This window comes from Sus scrofa, chromosome 9 (assembly GCF_054392235.1).
Source record: "Sus scrofa isolate SSC_HxYL_T2T_F1_AM1 chromosome 9, Sscrofa_HxYL_maternal_Yorkshire_Landrace_v2.0, whole genome shotgun sequence".
Classification (NCBI taxonomy): domain Eukaryota; kingdom Metazoa; phylum Chordata; class Mammalia; order Artiodactyla; family Suidae; genus Sus; species Sus scrofa.
In genome coordinates this window covers 131,072,396-131,088,121 of record NC_139391.1, presented here as the reverse complement: position 1 = coordinate 131,088,121, position 15,726 = coordinate 131,072,396, and the positions used below count along the sequence as shown (strand labels likewise).

General features: G+C 37.0%; 1 protein-coding gene across 4 annotated transcripts in view; it reads right to left on the bottom strand.

Moving 5' to 3' along the window:
• RNF2 (ring finger protein 2) overlaps positions 1-15,726 on the bottom strand; it is a 55,829-nt gene that overhangs the window by 21,047 nt on the left and 19,056 nt on the right. Inside the window, exon 1 of one of the 4 annotated variants that reach the window (XM_021102631.2) lies at positions 12,676-12,913. The exons of the other annotated variants lie outside the window; for them this stretch is intronic. Within the exon in view, the coding sequence (XP_020958290.1) occupies positions 12,676-12,706 (31 nt within the window). The 5' untranslated portion in view covers positions 12,707-12,913. Of the gene's footprint in view, positions 1-12,675; positions 12,914-15,726 lie in introns of those variants that run through there. 4 annotated transcript variants of the gene reach the window in all.

Below are 15,726 nucleotides of genomic sequence, written 5' to 3'. Positions count from 1 at the left end.
GAAAGGAAAAGGAAAAAAAAAAGTTACACTCGCTTGAATAGCAAAAAAAGGAGATGCAGAGCACAAAGTATTTTCTGTGCTTTCGACTTAGCTGTACTTCTGCTTACATGTCTATCCCAATGGCTTAAATAATGTGATATATCTTAATATTTTCTCCTACACCTAGAAGTGAGCTGGTTTTTCAATAAAAGTTAAGTGAGTGAGGGAAGGCATTTAGAAAGGGAAAAAAAAAAAATGAACCTTAAATAATAAATAAAAGTAAAGAATTACTGCTTACTAATGCTGATCTTGTATGATTTAACTAGGGATCTTCAAAGCAGGGTATGCATATGTACTCCTGAGCTACACAAAAGCTTTCCAAGGGACTAAGGGACTTAGTAATTTGAAAGGAATTTAATTTGCAGATTATCAGTTTTTCTGAAATATTTTTACTAAAACTGATCTGCCTGACAAAAGGCCTGTATATCTGGTTAGGTTCCTCTTCCTGTCCCTATCCTTTCATTAGATTACACATCATTCACTCAGTCATTCAAATACTGATATTTATTGTACTCATGCACTATATAAGATGCTAAGAATAACAGCAATAAGCACAATGAGTATGCATACAATAAATTAAAAATTCTTAAGTCCAACATACAAGACACCTGAAAGTGCATTAGGTTAGATTATCAAGAAGAGAAAAGGAATGGAAAACAGTATTGGAGGTGCCTCAGAAAAATAAATATAGAACTACCATATGATCCAGCAATCACACTCTTGGGCATATATCCAGACAAAATTTTCCTTGAAAAAGATACATGCACCCATATGTTCACTGCAGCACTATTCATAATAGCCAAGGCACAGAAATAACCTAAATGTCCATTGACAGATGAATGGATTAAGAAAATGTGGTATATATACACAATGGAATACCACACAGTCATGAAAAAGAACAAAATAACAGCATCTGTAGCAACATGGATGGAACTAGAGACTCTCATACTAAGTGAAGTCAGAAAGAGAAAGACAAATACCATATGATATCACTTATACCTGGAATCTAATATACAGCACACATAAACCTTTCCATAGAAAAGATACTCATGGACTTGGAGAACCTACTTGTGGTTGTTGAGGGGTAGAGGGGGGGGAGTGGGATGGACTGGGAATCTGGGCTAACAAATGCAAACTATGAGATCCTGCTGTATTGCACTGGGATCTATATCTAGCCACTTGTGATGGAGCATGATGGAGGATAATGTGAGAAAAAGAACACATAGATATGTGTGTGTGTGTGTGTGTGAGACCGGGTCACTTTATGTACAGTAGAAAATTAATAGAACACTGTAAACCAACTATAAGAGGAAAAATAAAAATCATTTAAAAAAAGAGAGAGAAAAGGAGCTACTTAAGACAGGGGATCAAGGAAAGGACTTCAAAGGAACAGACATGTCAGAAAGACAGAAAGGTCAGTGCGACCAATAAGTAAAAAGGGAATATACTAGAAGAGGTTACAGAGTTAATGAAGAGCCATGATGGTGATCTTCCCAAGAAGCAAATGGGGTTAAGTAAGTGGAGGGGCAAAAACCACACTGAAGTGAGTTTATTTATTTATTTATTTTGTCTTTTTTTTTTTTTTTTTTTTTTTTTGGTCTTTTCTAGGGCCGCACCCACGGCATATGGAGGTTCCAGGGTAGGGGTCGAATCAGAGCTGTAGCCACCGGCCTACACCAGAGCCACAGCAACGCCAGATCCAAGCCACGTCTGCGACCTACACCACAGCCCATGGCAACGCCGGATCCTTAACCCACTGAACGAGGCCAGAGATCGAACCCACAAACTCATGGTTTCTAGTCAGATTCGTTAACCACTGTGCCATGAAGGGAACTTCTGAAGTGAGTTTAAAAATGAGTTACCATTGTTGATCAGTGGATTAAGAATCCTGCTGGTATCCATGAGGATAGGGGTTCAATCCCTGGCCTTGCTCAGTGGGTTAATGACCCTGGCATTGCCATGAGCTGTGGTGTAGGTCACAGATGCAGCCTGGAGACCACGGTGCTGTGGCTGTGGCATAGGCTGGCAGTTGCAGCTCCAATTCAACCCCTAGCCTGGGAATCTCCATATGCCGCAAGTATGGCCCAAAAAAAAGTTAAAAAGGAAAGCAAAACTGAAAATATATGTTCTTCATAAATTAATAAAGTGAGAATACTACCTTATAAAAATGTATGGGGTGTGTAATGAGAAAAATCTCCTCCAAAAATACTTAAAACCTTCAATTTTTAAATAATAAAACCGTAAAGACTGAAAAACTATGAACCAAGCATTAGAAATAAGAATATGAACCTAATTAAGTAAAAGGAAAAATGATCATTATAAAAGCACAAATCAAACAGAAACAACTTCTTTTGGGAAAAAAAAAAAGGACTTACTCATGATAGCAAAATTTAATAAGTTGACACAGATGATCCAATAGCTAAATTTCAGACAAAATCAAAAGAAAAAAAATTAGGCAAATGCCCATACATAGATACAAAACAGATTTTTAATTAAATTATCAATCTATTCAATTGTTTTTATCAATAAGCAAATTTGACTATTCCTAATTTAAAGTCTTAGAAAGTTAGAAATACAAGGAAATACCCTTACGGTGATGAAGATATGCCAGAAGCCCCAATGTTAAAACTTCTGAAGATTCCTATTTAAAAAGTCAAGAGCAAAACAAGAGTGCCCTACAACATTCTGCCAGAAGTCCTAAATAATACCACCAAACAGAAAAAAATGAGAAAGACAGACATTGGAAAAGGAATGACAAAAGTATCAGCTGCAGATAATATAGCTACCTAGAACATCCAGTAAGATCAAAGGAAAAACTATTAGAACTAAAAAAAAAAAAAAAAGTAACATATGTTGGCTTGAGGAGAGAAAAACATACCAAAAAGCCATACATTTCCTACAAACCAGGAGTGACCACTTAGAAATGTGTTTTTTTTAAAGTTCCCATGCTAAACCATTTCAATGGCAACAAAGGCTATAAAATATTTAGAAGTAAAGTTCACAAAATACTGACAAGACAAAACTCTACAACTTAGCTGAAAGCCATTAAAGATAACCTAAACTGGATAAACACACAAATCCAATGCAACAGAATCCCAATCAAAATATCAATAGACAAAGTGGTCCTAAGGTTCACCTGGAAGATGCACAAGAAGACACAGGATATTTTAAAACTGAAAAATAACCAGGGAGGCTTACATCAAGCACTAAAGCTTAATTAAAAGCAACACTATGGTCTGAAGATGAGCAAACTGCTACGCAAAACAGAGGTTTCAAAAATAGACATGTGAATTTACATTATTCAGCATATTTTTTAATTGGAGGAATAACAAGTAGTTTTTAATTTTTGAAGTCAAATATACCCACACAAATAAATAAATAAATAAATTCTAGATGATTAAGCATTAAAAATTATGAAAGAGCTAGAAGAGTAGAATGTCTTCATATTACTGGCATTAGGAAGGAAGCCTAAGCAAAACGCAACACTCAGGAAACCCTTAACAATGGTTCACATTTCACCTCATTAAATTTTAAAACTCTACTCAAAAAAAAAACAAAACACACAAGCAAATTTAAAAGATATGCAATTAACAGGGAGAAAAATTTGCAACACATATAATAAAGGCCAAAATCAATAGTCTATTATTCATATATCATACATCAATTCAAAGGACAACTCAATATAGGCAAAAGATTAATGGGTAATTAACAGAAATACAAGAGACCAATAAAATTAAATTGTGCTTAATTAACTCCAATACAGATCACTAAATTGCAAATCAAGACAATGTTATCTATATATGCTCTATTTTTTGTCTGCTATACTGACAACAATTAAGATGATTTATAATATGGGGTGTTAGAGTATGCAGAAACAGAAATTTTCAAATCACTGGAAGCACACAGAGGCATCTGGCATTAAGAATGTACTCCTTTGGAATTCCCATTGTGGCGCAGGGGAAACTAATCCGACTAGGAACCATGAGGTTGCAGGTTTGATTCCTGGCCTCATTCAGTGGGTTAAGGTGCTGTGGCTGTGGCATAGGCCAGCAGCTTTAACTCTGATTAGACCCCTACCCTGGGCATCTCCATGTGCCACGGGTGCGGCCCTAAAAAGACAAAAAAAAAAAAAAAAAAAAAAAAGAATGCTCTCCTTGGGTTTTCCTTGTGGCACAGTGGCTTGGGTCATGGCTGTGAAGCAGGTTCAATCTCCAACCCAGGAACTTCCACATGCCCTGAGCACGGCCAAAAAATAAAAAATAAAAGAATGTACTCCTTGAAATGGAAACTGACTGAATCAAGCCATATAGGACTATTAAAGAAATCTCTACAGAAATGCATTCCTTACTTTTCAGTTTATTATCTTTGATCAACATACGATTAACTTACCGGCTGATGTCTCATTTTTTTTATTTTTTATTTACTTAAGTATAATTGACTTACAGATAATTATTTTATTATTTACTTATTTATTAGGGCTGCACCTGTGGCATATGGAAGTTTCTAGGCTAGGGGTCAAATCAGAGCTGCAGCTGCCAGCCTAAGCCACAGTAACGCCAGATTCAAGCCAAATCAGCTATCTACACTGCAGCTTGTGGCAACACCAGATCCTTAATCCACCGAGCAAGGCCAGGGATCACACCTATTCTCATGGATACTAGTCGGGTGCTTAACCCACTGAGCCACAATAGGAACTCTTGGTTGATGTCATTTTATCCACACTGTAAGTGTAATAATAGACACATCAGGTCTTAGAACTTCAGTACAACATTTACTTTAACACACACGTACTTTACACTCCAAAATAATCCCATTTGTTATCCTTCAAGAAATTTAATAAAATTAACTACTGTGAATCAAAAGTCAGTATCTGAAAAATAGATGCCAATGACACAAAATATGCCAAAAGAACTGCTTCTGCTCTTTGGCCAAATCAAAAATTAAAACTCATTTTACTGTACTGGTTGAACCACCACCTCTCAGAGTAGCCTGTATCTGTCAAAAATTTTAATGCGCTGAACTTGTGACCTCATGATGGTTCTCTTAGGAAATCTATCCAACAAAAATCCTCATATACACATACATGAATGGTCATCACAGCAGTGTAACAGCAAGAAATTGTAAAAGTATATATGTATGTGTGAATGTATACACCCACACCCACACCCACACCAATAGGAGGAACAGATTCATACTACAAAATACTAAGTAGCTGAATGTACTGACATGGAATCCAACATATGTACACATCATACACCCATTAACTTTTTAAAAAAAGCTGTGGAGCAAAATGTATATTGTGATCAATCCCATTTTAGCAATTAAGAAAGAAATTCAAACACCTAAATGTATGTTTGTGATTCTGAATTCTGTTCACTGCGTTTTAGCCACATTGGTCATCTTTATCCATCTTGGCAAGCTCATACTGATTTACAATCTTTTCAGGCGCTCTTCCTCCTACCTGGAACAGAATGCTCTCTTCCCCTAAGATATTCCCACAGCTAGCTCCTTCACTCATTCTAATGAAATTCCAACACTGTCATTCTCTCATGTCTTTCCTTCTTGTTTCTCCCACCATTACACTTTTATGAATCAGAGCAATTGTCTTATTTACCACAATGTTCCCAGTATCTTGTCCTGTGCCTAGCATATGATAGTTAATCAATAAATATTTGCTGAAAAACTCAACAATGGTGACTAAATAAAGACGCTCAAATTAGGCAACCTAACACTTCGCATTTTCATGACTAACAAAAAGTCAATTCAAATTAACACAGGAAAAGGTAAGACAAAAAGGTAGATTTATCAGTTGGTCTGTTTTCTATGTGTAGAGAAAATAGTTTTATATTTCTGCATGGTGAAGGTTTTCTGATCAAAGAAATCTGTCCTTCTAAGAACAAGTTGTGAAAAATTAAAGATAACTATGTAGATAAGAGATTTACCTCTCAGAATGTGTTTATATTTCAGGGCAGGATAATTGTGAGCCTACGAAGACACTTCAGGAATTCTAAATTCTGAGCCTTGTCTAATCTTCCACTCTGGAACATTCACTTAATAGTTCAAAAGACTAAGAATCTAGGATTCTCCCCTTCTGTAACCAAGGAGAATTTGTTTTGTTTCGGATTTTTTTTTTTTTTTTTTTTTGTCTTTTTAGGGCTACACCCACAGCATATTGAAGTTCCCAGGCTAGAGGTTGACTCCTAATTGTAGCTGATGGCCTAAAGCACAGTGATGAAAACACAGGATCCAGGCCTCGTCTGCAACCTGTGCCGCAGCTCACAGCAACGTCAGACCCTTAACCCCCTGAGTGAGGCCAGGGATCGAACCCTCATCCTCATAGATACTAGTAGAGTTTGTTGCCAGTGAGCCATGACAGAAACTCCAAAAATTTGTTTATTATTAGGGAGCAAAGGTCTGTGTCCCTCTCTCAGGAGGAGAGGTGGGCAACTAGTATACAAGCTATCAGAATCATAATTTTGTCTATTTTCAAAATAATATGAATAGTTACTAAAATTCTACCATCCTAATGTACAGAATTTGGTCCCTAAAATTTATCGAGTAATTCAGGCTTAAGAAAGAGTGACAGATTTTTAAAAATGAATATAAAAATTATGTTTTTAGGACAAAAGTATATTAATCCCCAACTTAAAAACTAACATTTACATTTTGAGTTTTTCCATTAAAACCATATTATACTTGTTAACTGTCAGAACTACTGGAAGATTTATATTTGCATACAGTTCAATTAAATTATAGACTAGTGTTTTGAAGACTAGTCTGGGGACTTAAAACATTAATCAGAATATCATTTCACATAAAAATTCACTTAATACTCCCTGGCAAACAAAGTGATGTAGAGGCTCTACAGAGTGTCATTTTCATCCCACAGTCTATAATCTTAAAATTGGTTGAAGGGAGTATTTAAAAAAATACAATAAAATAAAAAAAACCACGGTCTAGTCTATAGAGGTTATATGGCAAAGAGCAACTTTCATGTAAAAAAGATTGAAGACAACACTACTACATGTTTTATTCAACTCTTTGAGAGCTCCAAGACCCTAAATTCCTTGACTGGACCATACATTTGCTCCCAAGGCCATTCTCTAGCTCCCCCAGAAAGAAAAATAGATCTACTAAACCATAAAGTCCTCAAGAATACAGTCAAAGAACTTCACACTTTAGGGATGTCCTTCTTATAGTACAACAAATGAGACAACTGGAAAGCACAGCAAGAGTTTTTTGGAACTAGATCAGTTTGAGTTTGCATCCTAAAGCTAGCAGTTACTGGTTATGGATCTACAAGCAAAATCTCAGTCTCTCATGGCTTTCCTTTTTGAAATTGAAGTAATGTTAGTGTCCGGTGTATAGCACAGTGCTTCTGTTTATATACATATTTTAGATTCTTTTCCCTTACAGGTTATTACAAAATATTGAGTATAGTTCACTATACTGTACAGTAGGTCTTTATTCTATACATAGTAGTAACCGTTAATCCTATCCTCCTAATTTTTCCCTTCCCTTTCCCCTTTGGTTTATTTGGTTTAAGTTTATTTTCTATGTCTGTGGGTCTATTTGTTTTGCAAATAAGTTCATTTACATTGTTTTAGATTCCATATACAAGCAATAACAGATGGTATTTGTCTTTCTCTAGCTTATTTTACTTTGTATGATAATCTCTAGGTCCATCCAAGTTGCTGCAAATGGCATTATTTCATTCTTTTTGATGGCTGAATAGTATTCCATTAAACACATACATATGCACCTTTTTATCCATTCACCTGTTGATGGACATACAGACATTTGGGTTGCTTCCATGTCTTGATTACTGTAATCAGTGCTGCAATGAATACAGTGGTGCATGTATCTTTTCAAATTATAGCTTTCTCTTGGATATACACCCAGAAGTGGAACTGCAGGATTATATGATGACTCTATTCTTAGTTTTTTTAGGGAACCACCATAGTGCTTGCTGTAGGAGGATTTCCTTTTCTCCACACCCTCTTCAGCATTTATTATTTGTAGACTTTTTGATGATGGCCATTCTGACTGGAATGAGATATCTCATTGTAGTATTAATGTACAACTGTCTCTAGGTATTTTTTGATTTCTTCAGTGATCCACCAATTGTTTAGCAGCATATTGTTTAGCCTTGACTGTTTGTGGGGATTTTTGCGTTTTTTTTCCTTGTAGTTGATTTCTAATCTCATAGTGTTGTGGTCAGAAAAGATGCTTAAGGAGTTCCCATTGCAGTTCTTCGGAAACAAATATGAGGTTGCAGGTTAGATCCCTGGCCTTGCTCAATGGGTTAAGGATCTGGTGCTGCCATGAGCTGTGGTGTAGGCTGCAGACACAGCTTGTATCTGATGCTGGTGTGGCTGTGGTGTGGTACAGCAGCTGTAGCTCTGATTGGAACCCTAGCCTAGGAACCTCCATATGCCATGGGTGCAGCCCTAAAAAACAAAAAATAAAAGAAAGAAAAGATGCTTGATACGATTTTAATTTTCTTAAATTTACCAAGTTTTGCTTTGTGGCCCAGCATGTGATCTATCCTGGAGAATGTTCCATGTGCAAGGGCTTTCTTTTTTTAATCTGAAAAGCAACAAAACTTTTCAGGGTCATTGATAAAGTTCAACGAGACATTCATATAAAATACCTGGCATTTTATAAATGATAAGCCACACCAGGAGGCACATGAAAAAATGCTCAAAATCACTAATTATTAGAGAAAGCAAATCAAAACTACAATGAGGTACCACCTCACACCAGTTAGAGTTGCCATGATAAGTCAACACACAACAAATGCTAGAGAGGTTGTGGAGAAAAAAGAACCCTCCTACACTGTTGGTGGGACGATAAACTGATACAACCACTATGGAAAACAGTATGGAACTACCTCAGAAAACTAAATATAGAACTATCATATGACCTAACAATCCCACTCCTGGGCATGTATCCAGACAAAAATTAGACTGAAAAAGATACTTGCACCTGTATGCTTACTGAAGAACTATTCACAACAGCCAAGACACGGAAACAACCTACATGCCCACTGAGAGATGAATGGATTAAGAAGATGTGGTACACATATACAACAGAATACTACACATCTGCAGCAACATGGATGGAACCAGAGACTCTCATACTGAGTGAAGCAAGTCAGAAAGAGAAAGACAGACACCATATGATATCACTTACATGTGGAGTCGAAAATATGGCACAAATCACTTATCTACAAAACAGAAAAGATCATGGACATGTAGGACAGACTCATGTTTGCCAGAGGAGGGCGTGGGAGTGGGATGCATTGGGAGTCTGGGGTTAGTAGATGGAAACTCTTGCATTTGGAGTGGATGGGCAATGAGATCCTGCTGTATAGCACGGATAACTATATATCTAACCACTTGTGATGGAACACAATGGAGAATAATGTGAGAAAAAGAACGTATATATATGGAGTTCCCGTCATGGCTCAGTGGAAATGAATCCAACTAGGAACTATAAGGTTGCGGGTTCGATCCCTGGCCTTGCTCAATGGGTTAAGGATCTGGCGTAGCGTGAGCTGTGATGTAGGTCACAGACATGGCTCGGATCCCAACATTGCTGTGGCTCTGGCGCAGGCCAGTGGCTACAGCTCTGATTAGACCCCTAGCCTGGGAACCTCGATATGCCGCAGGAGCGGCCCTCAAAAGGCAAAGAGACAAAAAAAAAAAAAATGTATATATACATATGACTGCGTCACTCTACTGTCCAGCAGAAACTGACAGAACACTGTAAATCAATCGTAATAAGTTTAAAAATAAAATACTAGCAGTATAATACTGAACTTCAAAAAAAAAAAGGTAAGCCATAAAACTTAAAAGACATGATTTCCTTTACTTATTTCAACAGATAAGAAGTATTATTTCTCAGGCCCCCAATATGTAAAAGACCGGGGAAAAAATTACTTAGCCATTCCCTAATTATTAAAAATCAAAAATTTTACATAAATACTCTTTCAAAAATAATACTTTCATAATTCTATAAAGGAACATAAGAATGTTTAGTTATCTGTACCTTATACGATAAAATATCAATTGACAGGCTGATCTAAGACCTTAAGACCTTACTTAAGATCTTTTCCATAACAAACAAGAGTTGCCAGAAAGGGCAAATATCTTTGTCATTTGTCTAATGCCAGTAGCCTATATGCAGGTGAATACTAAGAATAGCTCCTGGAAGGTTAAGGGAAAAAAGAGATATTAGATAGAGACATTTCTGGCTTAAATTCCATTAGAAACTTTTGGATTCTTTGTAAAAGAGGCACTAGATGACATAAAGAAGGGCATTCTGAACCACAGCTTTGAAGGACATTTAGAGACATTCAAATGGATGTTCCTTGGATTATACTTGTTCCCCCCCACCCCCCAAAAAAACATACACAGTCTTTGAGAAGAATAAGATCACATAGGCCAGGTACACTGCCTTCTCATGATTAAGCTGAAGTGAGGAGAACCTATATGGCCTTTATCCTTTGGACAGACTCCCAATAAACCAAAGGCTCAAGTTTCAAAGACTCCCTGGCACATGCTGTGTCATAATAAACTCATAGATCAATTCTCAGTAAAAGCCTCAAATGTACATTTTCTGTGGTATGGGTGAAAGAAGAATTCTTATTAAACAACAGCTGCACAGGCTTTTAAAAAGGCTGACATTGTGTTGTATAATTTTAGGAGTCTAAATTGTACTCTTATTAGAGTGTAGCCACAGAGAGTAGCCAAAAGAGAGATTCCAGAATGAGTAAAACTTACTTCCCCCCAAAAGGAGATTATTTTAAACATAACTTATTTTGAGCTAAAACCTCAGAGTTCAGTGCCTAAAAATGTTTACCAGTTGCTTTAATAATAAAAACTACCTGGTCTATTCAGAGTATTTGAAACAGAACTACAGTCTAATGTGACTGAGTTATAAATATACTCTACCTCAAAAAGAAAAGAGTTAAGTTATATAGAGTTATTCAGAAATGTTCATTTACACTTTGAAGAATAATTTGCTCTACTGGTTTCCTATGACTGCTACATCAAATTAACACAAGTTTGGTGGTTGAAAACAACAGGAATTTATTTCTCTCAGTTCTGAAGGTTAAAAACCCTAACAGATATCCGTGGGCCAAAATGAAGCTACTGGCAGAGCTATGCTTCCTCCAGAGGTTTTTAATGGGAGACTTTCTTGCCTCTTCCAGCATGGAGTTAACTGTTGGCGTTCTTTGCCTTGTGGCCACATCATTCCAATCTTTGCCTCTGTGGTCACAATGCCTCCTCCTCTTCCACATACAATCTCTCTGTCTCTCATTATAAGGACTCACCTAGATAGTGCAGCGTAGTCTTCCTATATCAAAAGCTTTAACTTAATGACATCTACAAAGACCCCCTCAATCCAAATAAAGTAACTTTACAAATTCCAGGGGTTTGGATGTGAACATCTTTTGAAGGTCCATTTTTTAGCCCACAACTGCTAAAGACAGAGGTTTTAGCCAACTTCTCACAGTCCACACTTAACGTCTTTTTCCTGTATATGATTTGCCTCCTTAATTTGTTTTTAAAACTGTGAATCATGTATCAAAAAACATAATTATTTGAAAATTATTTAGATAATTCCGTTTTCTATAAAGCATTTTTCTCCATTTGAGATTTGCTTCCCTAACACTATGAAACTTTTTTTGTAATCAGACTTTTTCTTCCAGTTATTGCCATCTCTGAAATAAATGTCATCAAATTAACTCTTCCAATCTTTAGCATTTTTTCCTCTTGTATTATATGATACAATATGTGAATAAGCAAACAATTTGTTCCTTAGTTAAAACACTGCTTGATCACAGGATACAGGTGTTACAAGTTTAGAAATTTATTCAAGACTAGGCAAACCAGGGAGCAATAAAAATTCTGAGTAAGCAATCCAACTGCCATCATAACACTGCCTGCAGTAAACATCACCTCATAAAAACAACTCACAGCAGTTTAATCTAAAGCTACAACTGTAAGACACACACTAATTTCTGTAAGCTTCTGAAGACGCAAGTATTCTTTACTGGAAAAGTTGTCAAGGTATTAAACATCTGGAATACTACCCTAAATTACTTTTGGTAATCTAATAGCTTTATTCTTAAAGGTAATCGAATCAGTTCCTAATTGGATTATACCTTTCCACACTGGAACACAGAGCAGGAACCTTTCAAAGGTGAGTTACAAAATCTTCATTATCCAATCTTAATTAAGTTTCTGAATACTGCTGTTAACAGATTTACTGTTTTCTAGTCTATATATAATTTACTGTTACAGGAAAAATAAATGTTTTAAGATTTCTTTAAAGCATTTAAATGCAGATCTAGATAATTTAGTGTGAGCTGTGTCCCCCTTTAGTTCTTCTCCTATCTCATATCCTCTAACACTGCTCCTTCACTCCCGCCACGTCCACATAGACCTTTCTGGGGTTGTTTTTACTGTATATGGAAGTTCCCAGGCTAGGAGTCAAAATGGAGCTGTAGATGCTGGCCCACGCCACAGCCACAGCAATGCCAGACCCAAGCCATGTCTGTGATCTATGCCACAGCTCAAGGCAACACCGGATCCTTAACCCACCAAGCAAGGCCAGGGATCACACCTGAGTCCTCAAGGATACTAGTTGAGTTCATTACTGCTGAACCACAATGGGAACTTCCCACAGATACTTTCTTAATGGTCCAATTCAGTCTTTCCACAAGGCTTCATAATGTCCCTATCAAGGGAATTTCCTGGTGGTCCAGTGCTTAGGACCTGGCACTTTCACCACTGTGGCCCAGGTTCAATCCGTGGTCTGGGAACTGAGATCCCACATCAAGCCACTGCACATGATGGATGTCCTACAAAGAAAAACAGAAAAAGAAAGAAAGGGCACTTATGAAGGGCTAATATTAGCCCATACCAGATATATTAGCAGCAGCCTTATTTACCTTCTGTCCCTTCGTCTATTTATATGAGAAGCTAAAAGACCCATAATGAAAAACAGCAGAGTTCAATAGTTTAGGAAATTTTTATTGAGAGCTACCATATTGCATGACAGAAATGAGACGCTCCAAATGTCTATTGGCTAGTGGACACTGAACATGTTTTCAATACAATTCAATAAATGCTGCAAAAGCTCAAAGAAACAGTCAAATGGAGGAGCTGAAATTATAAAAGATTTCCTAATGAAAGACACTAGGAGGAATGTCTTCCTTGGAGAGGAAAGCTGAAGGTTAAGTGGAAGTTAACCATCTGAGAAAGGAAAGCAGTCCAGAATGACCAACATATTAAGCAAAGGCACAACTCAGCATGGTGTTTGGGAAATTCCAGGTAGTTCACTATTGAACCAGTAGAAAGAAGGAAATAAAAATAGCATAGAGTGAGGCTGAAGAATTAAACTGTGGGCAAAATCAGGGAGGCCAAATACGCCATGCAAAGGTGTCAGGGGAAAACCATCGTGCAATGACACAGATTTGTATTTGAGACAAATGGATCAACTCTGGCAACAGTGGGGGATGGACTTGAGAGAGGCAAAGATACTAAGCGAAGGGCTTGTGCAATAATCCAAATAAGAAATGTCTACAATAAGAATGAATTAGGAGGAATAGAGCTAAAAAATACATAGGAGGTAAAATATATGGGACATAGAAAGTAAGAAAAAGAGAAGAATAAAGCCACAAGCCCCCAAGACTGTGGGATAACAATACAGGAAATGCTATTTTCACCATTTCTTTTTTTTTTTTTTTTTTTTTTTTTGTCTTTTTGCTATTTCTTTGGGCCGCTTCTGCGGCATATGGAGGTTCCCAGGCTAGGGGTCCAATCGGAGCTATAGCCGCTGGCCTACGCCAGAGCCACAGCAATGCGGGATCTGAGCCGCGTCTGCAACCTACATCACAGCTCACGGCAACGCCGGATGGTTAACCCACTGAGCAAGGGCAGGGACCGAACCTGCAACCTCATGGTTCCTAGTCGGATTCGTTAACCACTGCGCCACGACGGGAACTCCAATTTTCACCATTTCTATTCAACATATTATTGGAAGTTCTAGCCAGATCAGTTAGTCAAGAAAAAGAAATAAAAGGCAGCCAAATTGGGATAGAGGGAAGAAGTAAATGTATCTTTTAACAGATAACATGACCTTATATGTAGAAAACCCTAAACGTTCCACCAAAAATATGTTAAAAACTGAACTGATAAATGGATTCAGTAAAGTTGCAGGGGGGCAAAAATCAGTTAACCTTCTATATACTAACAATGAACAGTCTGAAGAGGAAATCAAGAAAACAATTCCTTTCACAAAAGCATCAAAAAGAATAACATTAGGAATAAATTTAACCGAGAAAAAAGACTTGTACACTGAAAATTACAAAAACTGCTAAAAGAAATTAAAGACGTAAATAAACAGAAAGACATCCCATCCCTTTTTCATAGATCAGAACACTTAATATTGTTAAAATTACAATACTACTCAAAGCAACCTACAGCTTTGGTACAATCCTTACTAAAAACCCAACCATGTTTTTGCAGAAATCAAAAACCCATCCTAAAATTCATTTAGAATCTCAATGGACCCCAAAGAGCTAAAATAATCTTGAAAAGAAGAAGCTGCAGGATTCACACTTCCTAACTTCAAAACTTAATACAAAGCTACAGTAATCAAAATAATTTGTTATTGGCATAAAGACAGACACAGACACCAACCAATGGAATAGAATAGAAAGCTAATTAATAAATCCTCATATATAATGGTCAATTATTTTGACAAGGGCTGAGACCATTTGGTGGGAGAGATCAGTCTTTTCAACAAAAGGTACTAAAAAAAATGGACAGCCACCTGCAAAAGAATAAAGTTAACCCCTACTTTGTCCCATGTTAAAACAAACAAAAATAAACTCTCAAGATGGAAAAACTTAAAACTATAAAACTCTTAGAAGAAAACAATGAAGAAATTCCTCATGACACTGGATTCAGCAATGATTTTTTGGATATGACACCAAAAGCACAGGCAACAACAAAAATTTATAAACTGGATTTTATTTTATTTATTTATTTTTTTTGTCTTTTTGTTGTTGTTGTTGTTGTTGCTATTTCTTGGGCCGCTCCCGCAGCATATGGAGGTTCCCAGGCTAGGGGTCCAATTGGAGCTGTAGCCACCGGCCTACGCCAGAGCCACAGCAACGCAGGATCCGAGCCGCATCTGCAACCTACACCACAGCTCACGGCAACGCCGGATCGTTAACCCACTGAGCAAGGCCAGGGACCGAACCCGCAACCTCATGGTTCCTAGGCGGATTCGTTAACCACTGCGCCACGACGGGAACTCCTAAACTGGATTTTATTAAAATTAAAGATTTTGCACATCAAAGAACACTACCAAGACAGTGAAAAGGCAACTCACCAAATGGGAGAATGTATTTGAAAATCATACACCTGATAAAAGATTAATGTCAGAATATATAAAGAATTGAAACAAATCAACAACAACAAAAAAAACAAAGAACTAAACTCAAAAATGGCCAAAGAACTTGCCCATTCTCCAGAGAAAATATACAGATGGCCAATAAGCTCATGAAAAAATGTTTGATATCACTAATCATTAGGAAGATGCAAATAATAACCAGCATCAGACAACATTCCATAGCCATTAAGATGTCTCTATAGCTATTATTTA